Raw genomic sequence first — 12,571 nt, 5'->3', positions numbered from 1 at the left:
GTTTGAACCTACTTTTCTATTACAGATGAGCCGAGCCCAGTACCTACTGTTCATATTCAGCTTGCCAAGTCTATTTTACAAGTTTGAACCAGCTCTTTACAAGTCGAGCCGGCTTGTTTCTCAGCCCTACTCAGTTATAGCAAGGGATGCACACCCATGAGTTTCAAACTCATGATGTTCCTTCAGCTTGGTGATGTTCACGAGAAGAACCCTCTTCCACAGATGTTACATGTTCTGGAATTGGTTAAATGGTCATAATTAGTAACCACACGGCCAACATTTCGCTGAACCAACTCTATGGCGGCGATTGCGAGAAAGGTGGTCCACCCAAACATTGAAACTGGACAATCAGCTTCATTTGTGATTGGTGCACGAGTGAAATTCAAAAGAACAAAACCATCAACAATGTAGCTTGCAGCTGCATGGTGCCACGGTATGCTTAAAAACTAGGAACATAAAACTACCTGAACATATAGCACCAAAAGAACTTGCAGAACTAGAAACAGTCAGAAACAACCTGCCAGAGATGTTGATTTAGAACTTTGGAGTAGTTTGGACTGCAGAAGATAAAGCTGCTTTCTTAATGAATAAGGATCATAACTAGATTTTCATCACCATTTATGACTTTGGAATTTTATTCTGCTGAATCGCTGATGGATATTATAATGTAGTTTCTTGAATTAAATGCAACATTAATTCTTACTAAACAGCTGCAACTGAAAAGGGAAATCGAATTACAGTTTGCAGCAAAATATGTGAACATTCCATATCATTTTCACAAATAAAAACCAATTATAGCATCATTTGGATAAAATGAAACTGAAAAAACTTTGCTATTATTTTCCCTTCGCATTCAAACAGAATCTTCACATGGGAAGATGATCTACTATAATAAAAGTACCATATATATGATTGCCTCTAGAGAAAATTTTTCCACCCGTTGCCAGTTCTGCAGCCTTATGTTTTACATTTCGAAGGACAAAAAGATTTTGACAAAAAAAGTGAAAAAACAAGTTCAAGGTGTCATGACAACAGTATGAGCAAAGCTAAGGTTAAACCAAGAATTCACAACATGAGAGCAATTGTAAGAGGACAATCCTGTAAGCAAATTGCAGTAACCTATCCAGGATTCGCCTCCTGTATTTCCTCTGATCTTTGAGACTCCATGAACTCTGTAAAACACACCTATAAAAAATATAAACAAGATAGCTCAACAACCCGGTGTAGCAAAATAAAAGATTTTCTTGTGGAATGAGAATATAAACTTCCTACTCATTCATTTATCATCAACGTTAATGGTTACCGGCACGTGCTGACCATGCAAACACACTTCTTCCAGGTGAAGGATTACGAACGCATGTCATAAAAGAACAAGTGCCAGAAACACTCTAACAATAAATCTAGAGAATGGTACCACTACCACAAAGTTGGTACGACAGTTTCACGGGTTTCACACTGATCGGCATATCACAGTGTAAACTTGAAAATGCAATTCCAGGATTTCAGATTCAGTGTTTAAGTACATCAGTTCTCAGCATGGGCGTGTGCCAAAATCAATGTACAGTTCTGAGAACCAAGGTGTTCAAACGCCTCCTTAGTGAACTTATAATCAACACTCTTTCAACCCACTATTAACAATGAGTAACCTCCTTTTTAAGATGGAAGGATGCCAATAAGATGCTTTGCTGCTCTCAAACTTAATTATGATGAGAGAATCTCAAAATAACTCTAAAACAATATACGCTCTTTATGAAAATGAGGAAATTAAATATTGATTTTTTAGTTTGAAGCTTGAACCAAGTTAGAAGTAATTAGCAACCAATTCACTAAAAAGACAGAACCCAATATCCTGTTTAGCTCCAACTTACAAAACCTATTAAAGCTATAATATCATTTAATTTCTTCTCATGGAATTTACAATGTTTATAACCTTTGTAAGACTATAACTACACATGAAAGTCATGAGGCAATTGAATGATGCCCAAAACCAGGTTATACCCTCAAAACCAAGTACTGAGTAGCCTTCAAATGATACTCTCAAAACTAGTTAATAATAGGAGAATTTGTGGTGCAGAGTAAAAAAAAAAAGATTATGACTTAAAGATATTGGCAAACCGATCCAATGGATCCACTTGTAACAAGTTTATATTTCCTATACAGGATTGATTTGTGGCGAGGAAGAATTAAGCACAAGAGCAACAGATACACATTACCCATTTTGGAGTCAATACCATCCAAAATCAGGTAAGGGAAAAAAATGGGAAAAGGGCGTTCATCCCAAAACCTGGTTTGTCAGATTACCACTGCCACCCCTTCTCCCTCTACCACTCTTTCCTTCATTTTTCGATGCCACTCCCAACTGTTGTCCAGCAAGAATATAGACGAACAGTAAACGAAGATGTACCCTATTGTCTGTTTTCTAGTGACTCATCACCGGACAACAGTTACTTTTTTTATAAACCTACTTTGCCATTTTGCCGTTTTTTGGCTGACCAATGGTCGGAAAATGGCTGAAAGATGCCATACAACATGGATGGCACCTTTTAGATGTCTTCCAGCCACTTGTTGGCCAGAAAACTGCTGAAAATGGTTGCATTTTTTTTTGCTTTTATTTTATCATATTATTTTTTTTCAACCAGCCAACATCCAGTAAATGGGTGAACCGTATCATTCAACATGAACAACTTTTAGAGGTTTTCCAACAATTAATTGGCTGGTTGAACAACTTTCACGATATCTGCCTACATCTTCACCAACAGACTTCATTTTTTTTTCTTAAGCCCAAAAAGACCAAATTAATGTTAGAAGCATAGATGTTCCAACCAGTCTTAGAATATTACAATGGATAATCAGGGCACTGGAAGATCCAAAGGAGCGCAAACAACCAAAGGCAACAGAATAAATGGCTCCTAGCCACCTACAAAAAGGTTGACCCATACAAATTACAACATAATACTCATCCCAATAATTAATGGGGCACCACCACAATTGTCCTTGATGCAAGTTGATTTGAATAGTGACCATGATGAGGAAGGAATTATAGGTGGAAAATGGAAGCCACTGGAATTAATTATGATAGTCACACTATGGAAGTTATTACTAATGATAGTCATACTCAACGTTGAGGGCAAGGATGGTTCAAACAGGACTAGAATGTTAGTTATCAATACTACTGAACCGAGGTTATGGTTTGGATCACCTACAATAGTTTAGTAAATGCAAGATATTTATGTCTTCATTTGGAACAGGTAGATATTACCAAGGTTTTAAAACCAGTGACTCGAAACTCGACTCGTTCTTTATTGACTCGTGACTCGGCGGGTCAACTCGGTGACTCGGACCAAGTTTTGTTAACTTTTGATTTTAAAACAAAGACAATATATAAATTGTCATTTAAACATATAAAGGTAATGACTTAATTATTAGTTTAATTGATTAATAAGTAAAATAACATCAAGTAAAACTGCTCTTAATTCAAATCTCACATTTACTAAAGAAACTACACAAGCATGAGCAAGTCTTTCAAGACAATATATAAAGAATGACTTAATTACTAGCTTCAAGAACTTTAATAGCCATGCTCGATCATGGTTTACATCCTGAATATATGGACATAGCTGTTGTGTTGCAGGGCCTCAGAAAATCCTTGCAAATTTGATATTTGTAAGTGTGTTTCTGATGTAGAGTTGATTGGACCATGCCTTATATATCTGCACATAAATGCATATAAGCTTTGGATAATGAGAATGCTGTGATGTATATATATATTATAATGATAAATGTGGGCATTTTATGCTGTTGGTTTTGAATAGGCTGGCTGTCTCAGAGATGGTTGCATGAGGGATCAATTATGTTAGCTGGATTAGTGGATTCACTCTATGTTCATTGAGGGGTACTGGGTTTGATTCCTTACCTGGAGCTACCAAAAGGAATGAATGATGGACATGTGAAATTTGATTGACTTTTACTAATTTTGTGATTTTATATTAAGTTGGTAAGCCTATTGTTATTATGTTATTTGTTCTTTGAAAAATGAACACTTACATATGAAAAAAATGCCCATAGCCTTTGAAAAATGAAAAAAGAAAAAAGTGTCCAAAACTCGCCCGAGTCAACCCGAGTCAGCCCGAGTCAACCCGAGTCAGGCCGAGTCAGGACGAGTTTAGCTTGCCGAGTTGACTCGTTGGAGGGTCGAGCCGAGCCGAGTCAGTCGAGTCACCGAGTTGACTCGGCGAGTTTTAAAACCATGGATATTACAGTTTATTGCTAAAAAAAAGATATAATTTAATTGTTTGTGTGTTATGTGTAGAGGCTACCTTGAATCAGACAAGCATCTTCACTTTATGCTTGTTAATTAGTAAATGATTGAGCTCTTTGAACTCGTTTTGGTATATGGGGTTATTTTTAAAACCTTCAAATGTTTTTCAAATTTATTTAAGTAATGTTGGATTTAATTGCATTCATATTTGTGCTAATTTAAATGTTTATTAAATATTTTTATAAGGTTTATAATATTTATTTGATTTTGTGAAATGATATTTATACATGCATGTGCTTCTATGAGATCTAGTTTGAATCTTAGGATATTGAACTCTCTTTATTTAATATGTACGTGTGTGATCTAGTATTCTTGAGCATGTATTTTTTTATTGCTATTTTGGCACTTAGATGCTTTATTCGAGCACCTCGTAGTTATAAATGTCAAAGCATGTATTCTTCATGTATGACTTCAAATTCATGTTTTTTTGTTTTGAGGGTTGTGATCTTTTGTTGAGGTTAATCCTTGTGGGCATGACTTAAAAACTTGTGGAATTTGTATGGATGCATATTGCATACTCTAAAATTATCTTTTGTGTGTGAATTCTTGATGCAGCGCAAAATGACGATGCTTTCACGATAAGGGGTGCAGCCACAGGAGACAGACCACAACGTAACAGGCCTGGCACTGTTATAGTTCTTCCACGCACGATCAGGCGTGCGACAATAAATAACACAAACGAACTGCATTTGATGCATCGAACAAGGGGAATCGCAAGGGTCACGCGAAGAGGGGCTGACGCTGATGGCTTTGTGCGATGCACAACCGTGCAGCCTGAAGGAAGAATCCACTAATAATGCCCACGGAATGGGTTTGACAACAGGGAGTAATGAATAAAAAAACAACAAAAGATCACTAGGTCTGAGTAACTTGTTATTATTAAAAGACTGACATTGTTGACAGGAAAAGAGAAGCTGCTGCAACAAAAACAAAAGAGTAAAATGTAAAACAAAGACCTTAACGTAAAAACTGCTGTAGAAAACTGTGTAAACTGAACATGACAGAGGAATGATAAACAATAGGAAAGTAAAGACAAAAACTATAATTGCAAAACAGGAAGAATCAAGGAAAATGACAAAGGAAAAAGGAACTGCTGAAAAAAACCCAAAAGCAAAGGCTGCTGCAATCTTTAATCACGTCTTCTCTTCCTCACGCAACCCTAGAATAGGGTATTTTAAAAGTGGCTAACGGATCTGGATCTCTGGTCCAGTCCTCGGACCCGATCATTCCTTATGCTGCAATTGGATCCGGATCTCGGGTCCGGCCTTGGACCCGGGACAGCTCTTGTTTCCTGCTGGATCTGGGACGTCCGGTCCTGCTCTGCATCATTCTTCCCTGGTTGGGAAGAAGTCGACTCTGACGACTTGTTGTCACCACGATATGCATATAAACCAGACACATTGACGATAGGCAACATGTATGATATTCTCGGACGACCCCCAAATCAAAGCCTGTAGATTTGTTTTGAAGTTGATCGTCTGTACCATCTGCTATGTCACCCCGTGGAAGCACAAGCTGAATTTTTGTCCCTCCAGCACGTGGTCTTAAGGGTTTGGCTAGAATCCCAACAATACAAGCATGATTACCAAAAACTGGACCACCTTCTGAAAATTTTAGTATATTTGCCCCGAATGCATAGTGGCTCTGCTCACCGCCCATAGAGAAATCCCCGCTCATGATCTTGTTCCCCAAAACAAACCCAAACGGCTTCAAAAGATCAATTATTGTTGGAATGTTCAATGTTCCGTAAAGAGGCTCGTCATTCCCCATTGCCGAAACCATAATAATATTATTTGCAGTCAACTCCCAAACTGGACTTGGGCGACCCAGGGTCGATGCTGATTCGAGATGGAGGGAGAGTACCGGATGGGGAGAACTGCCAGAACCTGCATCCCTGTGCAAAGTTTCCTCAACGCCTTCTTGTCGCGCCGTGTGTTGGAGCGTCATCGGAGCTGGATCGACGATGATAGTATCAACAAGTTTAATCGCACGCACGCATAACTGATTCAATGGCACTGCGTGCGCATCCACCTTGGATTCAAATGCACCCAACCTTGCTTCGACCCCATCCATGCGCTTCGACAGACCAGCTATCTCCTTCTCCAGGCGTAGCATATCTTCTTGCATCTCCGTCACCATGTCGATCATTCGCTTCATGATCTTCTCTCGTGCCTTGCCGTTCGTAGGACCGTTCCTCGCCCCATGCGTCATGCAATTGACGAAGGAGGAGGGGCTGGGCTCTGATACCATTTGATGCAGCGCAAAATGACGATGCTTTCACGATAAGGGGTGCAGCCACAGGAGACAGACCACAACGTAACAGGCCTGGCACTGTTATAGTTCTTCCACGCACGATCAGGCGTGCGACAATAAATAACACAAACGAACTGCACTTGATGCAGCGAACAAGGGGAATTGCAAGGGTCACGCAAAGAGGGGTTGATGCTGATGGCTTTGTGCGATGCACAACCGTGCAGCCTGAAGGAAGAATCCACTAATAATGCCCACGGAATGGGTTTGACAACAGGGAGTAATGAATAAAAAAACAACAAAAGATCACTAGGTCTGAGTAACTTGTTATTATTAAAAGACTGACATTGTTGATAGGAAAAGAGAAGCTGCTGCAACAAAAACAAAAGAGTAAAATGTAAAACAAAGACCTTAACGTAAAAACTGCTGTAGAAAACTGTGTAAACTGAACATGACAGAGGAATAATAAACAATAGGGAAGTAAAGACAAAAACTATAATTGCAAAACAGGAAGAATCAAGGAAAATGACAAAGGAAAAAGGAACTGCTGAAAAAAACCCAAAAGCAAAGGCTGCTGCAATCTTTAATCACGTCTTCTCTTCCTCACGCAACCCTAGAATAGGGTATTTTAAAAGTGGCTAACGAATCTGGATCTCTGGTCCAGTCCTCGGACCCGATCATTCCTTATGCTGCAATTGGATCCGGATCTCGGGTCCGGCCTTGGACCCGGGACAGCTCTTGTTTCCTGCTGGATCTGGGACGTCCGGTCCTGCTCTGCATCAATTCTTTAGTAGCCTTATTTGATAATGTATAATGTTATAAGATTTTTGTATATGCATGAGGATATTTTCATGCATGAGCACTTCATAAAATTTTGATATGTTTTCTTCATACATGGCATGTTCATATTCTTACCTTGGTTGGATTTGTAATACATACTCTTGTATTGAGTATTAAGCACTTTTACTTGTATCTTAACATGCATTAGATCTATAGGATCATATTGTGATCTATGCGTTCTTTGGATATTATAATGCCTTTCTTTATGCATTTTGTGCATTATTGTGAGCTTAATAAAACAACAATTTTTAAGTGTGCTCGCTCACCCTTAGTGGTTGGTGCTCTCTTTCCCTTGGTGGCTTGTGTTCGTGCCTTTAGTGGCCTTGAATGTGAATTTGTGAATAAAATTAATATTTTAACTATTGTGTGTTTTTGCCCTAGTGGCATTGTGATTATTTCATTATTGGCTATTTTCCTCTTGAATTTCCATCTCATTGCATTCCTTATAAGGCTTTATGTCTTTTGAATTTTTTATGAATATTATTGCGTCTTATATGTGGCCTCTCATGAGGTTTTTAGTGACAGAATGCATCTTGTCATCTTGTTTTAAATATGATTGCACCTTTATTTACTTGAGGCTTCAAACTCCGTTTGTTGCATTTGATTTGAAATCTTGTGTTTCAAACTAACTCTTTTTTATAACCTCTCTTTGGAAAGTGATTTTCAAGGTTTTCTTGTTGCCTCATTTTGGCTTTGGTTTAGTCCATCACAGTATTTTTTTTATGCATCATCTCTTTCTTTTGGCCTTTATGAGGTGTGTTGTGTGCACCTTGGTGATGTGGAGCTAGAGATGTGTTGTGTGCAACTTGTTGTTTTTTTAGTTTAGATTGTCGGTTTATAAGTGTAGTGCTGGCACTCACTTTGGCTCTAACTGATATTTGCTTGATCTCTAGTTTTGTGAGTGTTGTATCATTCATTTGCTTATTTGGCCTTTGTTATTATTATGTTTGATGCTTCTATTGATCTTTTTGCAATTAAACTGTTATTTGCTTGTGCCTATGTTGATCCCTATGGATTGAATATCATAATATTGCAAAATTTATTGATTTGAATGTAGTTTTCAAATCTTCTTGCTTATTCTAATTGACATTAGTTTGTTTTCATGACAATATTTTTACCTCTCTTGTTTTCTAATCCCTCTTATTTGAGTGACCTTTTATGTGGACAAGAGATCTTGTTTTATCAGCTTTAGAACTATGTGTGTGTGTTGAGTTATGTGCACACATTGTAGCTGATAATGTTGTTTACAGTTTTACAACCATGTGTGAGGTGAGTTGTGTGCGCCTCTTTTGGTTGTGGTTGGTGTTTATTGTTAGTTTAGATAGCCGGTATTGTTGCTGCATGGTCACTGACATGGTCATTATTGATGTTTTTTTTATTAATCTCTTGTCCTATGTGTTGATACGCTCAGAATTTGAGGTTGTTGAAATGGAGGTCAAAGAAGTGATAGCTTGTGGTGACCAAACTATTGTTTCTATATAACCTTGTTTGGATTTGTGAAAATCGTATTTCTTTGTATGATATTAAAATTTGTTATATGTGGGATTTCTAGAATCTTTTCATGTATTTTCTAATCTTTTCCACTGCCCTTTCGTTCCTTTATGAAAAATGGTTATTTTTTGAAGATTCTATTAACATGCATTATGCATAATAATATGCCATGGTTGCATAGATTGATATTGTTATTGCTGTTAAAATTTATATTGTTGTAATCATTTTGAGCCCTTACATTTATTTGAGACAATGAAGCATTGTTCTTATAAATATGATGATTGCTTATTGGCAATTTGATATAGTTGTTTTGAATTATTAATGATTTGTATCTTCGTATGAATTGTCTATCTAAGTCATTGATATATAGTTTGAGCTTGTTTGCCTCTTGATAGTCCATATTGATAATTGATTATATTTTTGGTCTCTAGTAATTTAGTATTTTGCTTTTATCTCTGAGATACATTGTTTTTGTGAATATGGATATTTGACTTATTGGATTTTTTGAGAAATGGTTTCAAAGTTATTTTTTAATTCTTGTTTGATGGATTACCATTTCTCTTAATCATTTTCAAAAGATTTTGAATTAAGATTTCTGGTGTCTTTTTCTTTAATACTCATGATTTAAATAATTGCTATTAACTCTTGTCTTAATAATTATTAAAATTGTTTTTAAAATATCTCTAAATAGTTTTTCTCATGATTGTTTAAATGATTATTGTACTTTCCATATATCATATTATTTTGTGTTTTTTGGTGTGCTTTGACCATCTTCTCTCCATATGTATATATCTAAAATTATATTTATTCTTTTTAATATATATATATATATACACATTGTGTTATAATCTCTTTGTTGTAGTTGTTGCTTTGTGTTGCTTCCTCAAAGCAGGAACTAAGAGAAGTTGTGGATTGAACCAAAGCTCTATCGAGAATTGAAGATTAAAGAGCTTGGAATTCTATTGATGATTGAAGTTGTTAGGAGGAGCCTTGATGATCTCATCTTGAAAATGTTTGTCGAAGACTTTTGAAGACCTATCATTCTCTTGTTTTGCAAACTTTCAATGATCCACCATAAGTTTGAGGAGGGGGGTGTTAAGATAGATGTACTATCATAATGTATTTCCTGTATATCTAAGTATACTTAGGTATATTTATTGATATTTCTTTTTTGTATTCTTTCTCTTGTGCTCAAGGTATATTTTTGGTATACCTATTGGGTATTTTTTTGCCCTTAGTAGTGTAAGTATACTTAATGTATATTCTTAGAGGTAGAAAAGGAATTTTTCATTTTTTTTACTTTTAGTCATTATTTCCTTAAACTCTTATCCCATGAAGTCCTGAAAATCTCAAATGTGCAAACCTTAAACCTAATCATTCACAATAAAAAGAAAAATCGGAAGCATAAGGGTGCATACAAGTCCTCACCAAAAAAAAAAAAAAGAGGAACATCACTTTCTCAATTCCTGAAGAAACGAAACAAGCTAAACAAATGACGATATATCTCAATTCTCCACAATAAAAATCAAGATCGAAAGCATTAACAAAAACCAGAAAAGCATATCGTCGCTAAAATTAAACATACATCAAAGACGATCAATGCGAAGAACTACAGCATTCGTCGTCGTGCCTCCCGTTCGAGAGATCGACGCTGTGATTCTCGTCCTCGTCGTCGCTGACGTCCTCGTCGAACGGTTTCTGCTTGTGGAAGATGCAGCACTTCTTGGAGCTCTTCCTCTGAAGGAACTCGTTGTCGACGGTGCCTTCCTTCCAGGAGACCTTCTTCTTCGGCCGCCGGTTCAGGCGGAGGACGAGCGTCTGCGGCTGCTGAGGGAGGGCGCTACGGTTAGGGTTAGGGTTTTCTTCGATAACCATCGTGGTGGATTCCGACCCCACCGGCCGGAGGGAACTGCCAGCCATGGCCGGAGAAAACGCGATCGGATTCTTCAGGCGGCGCTTTTCCGTCCCCTATGTTGCGAAAACTTGTGTCGATCGGCCGGAATCTGAGCCGGAGGGAGACTTTCCAACTGTCCTGGTTCGGTTGGAGACGGGAGAAGGGGGGAGGTAAACGCCTTGTTTAGCATAACGATTCAACGGTTAGGATGATTCGTGATTTGCTGAAGAAGAAGCACAGCCAAGAAGGCAAGCTCCAATGGTTCCTTGCGGACACGTAAGGGGCATCAAGGTGAGTGTTTGATGGCGCTTCAAAGATTTGGACACAAGTACGTCCAATGTTTGTTTTGACTGAACAAGAAGTCGTATTCCTTGTGTTCAGCATTGCATTTGATTTTAGTTATACGGACAACTTAAACACATATGTATAATAGTTCGAATAACTTAGTTTTGGATAGTACGACTCGATCAGCCAACCATAGGAGTCTATTAGCATATGAATCTCGGATTAGATCTAAAAACTAAAAAAAAAAATTATAATTTAGGCAATTTGAAAAAAAATAAAAATTGATATTTTTTATTTATAAAAGATTTAATTAGTGTCGTATTGAATCTAATTGTAAAAGTTTATCAAAAAATTATAGATTTTTGCTTCAAATATGGATCTCAAACTGGATCCAAGTATGAAAAAATGTTTAGATTTGAGCAATTTGCGAAAAAAATAAGAATTTATATTTTTTATATATAAATGCAAAAATATAAATAAATCATAAAACCTTAAAATACAAAAAAAAGTAAACCCAAAAATCTTAAACTAAAAGAAAAATAAACCATAAAATTAAATATAAAAAGCCTTAATTCAAACCCTTACAAAAAAAAATCACATTAAAATAAGCCTAATCAAATTAAGTATTAGAAGGCCTAATTAAAAAAAAATGATTCAAAATCCTAATAAAAAATCAATGAAAAAAATCCTAATCAAATTAAATATCTAAAACCTTAATTAAAAATATTTGATTTAAAACCCTAATCAATGAAAATATAAAAAAAAATCTTAAATGAAAATCAAAGAAAAAACTCTAATAAAAAATAAAAGCCCTAAGAAAAAAGAGAGGAAGAACACAAAAAGAAGAGGGAGAAACAAAGAAAGAAGAAAAGAGAGAGAGAAAGAGGAACGAAGAAGAAGAGGAAGAGAGAGAGAGAGAACAAGCATTTTGCCTCATTGTTGGTCTCGCAGGCGGGCCTTAACACCAAACTCAACACTAGTCTCATCCCCGGACGTTGCACAGGAGAGAGGGGGTCGGGCCCGTTTGTTTCACCTTTCCAAGATACAGTCATGTCCAGCATTTGATTGCTGCATCATCATGCACGATCATACACCCCCCTTAATGACCCCGCCTCCCGGCGAGGTAAAACTTTGGGTTGAGGATACGACCATCCAGTTGTGCCTCGACCATGATAAAGCAATGGCAGCTCCCATGCACCAATGAGATTCGATCCTGGTCCTTCAACTTGACACATGACCCTACTGACTAAATGGGTAACCACATATGCGATGTCGTTGCATGGTGGCGACCTGTTTTGACAGCCATCCATCTTGGTAATTTTCGAGATGTGTGCGGTGTCATCTCGAGAAATGTTGAGATGGAAGGTCAGTAGTAGTGGAAATGCATAGTAAGCATGTCATGCCGCTGCATAAAAATTAACTTTTACTGAAAATTTTCATTGATGGTGATTTTCAGTGTCTTGCACCATGTGCCAGATCCACCAAAGGTGTGA

General features: G+C 37.1%; 1 protein-coding gene across 1 annotated transcript; it reads right to left on the bottom strand.

The window, feature by feature from the left end:
• Positions 1 to 909: 909 nt before the first annotated feature.
• On the bottom strand, positions 910 to 10,945 carry INH3 (inhibitor-3). The gene is made up of 2 exons (XM_089987571.1): positions 10,485 to 10,945; positions 910 to 1,185 (listed from the first exon to the last, which is right to left on the bottom strand). The coding sequence occupies exon 1, from the start codon at positions 10,817 to 10,819 to the stop codon at positions 10,496 to 10,498; it is 324 nt and encodes a 107-aa protein (XP_089843697.1). The 5' UTR covers positions 10,820 to 10,945; the 3' UTR covers positions 910 to 1,185; positions 10,485 to 10,495.
• Between the last annotated feature and the right edge of the window lie 1,626 nt (positions 10,946 to 12,571).

Source organism: Nuphar pumila, chromosome 14 (genome assembly GCF_984573655.1).
Source record: "Nuphar pumila chromosome 14, dmNupPumi1.hap1.1, whole genome shotgun sequence".
NCBI lineage: Eukaryota > Viridiplantae > Streptophyta > Magnoliopsida > Nymphaeales > Nymphaeaceae > Nuphar > Nuphar pumila.
Note: the sequence above shows the minus strand (reverse complement) of the source record. Positions and strands in the feature narration are given on the sequence as shown.

Coding starts and splice junctions, on each gene's coding strand:
- INH3 (XM_089987571.1), bottom strand. CDS start 10,819: ATGGCTGGCAGTTCCCTCCGGCCGGTGGGGTCGGAATCCACCACGATG.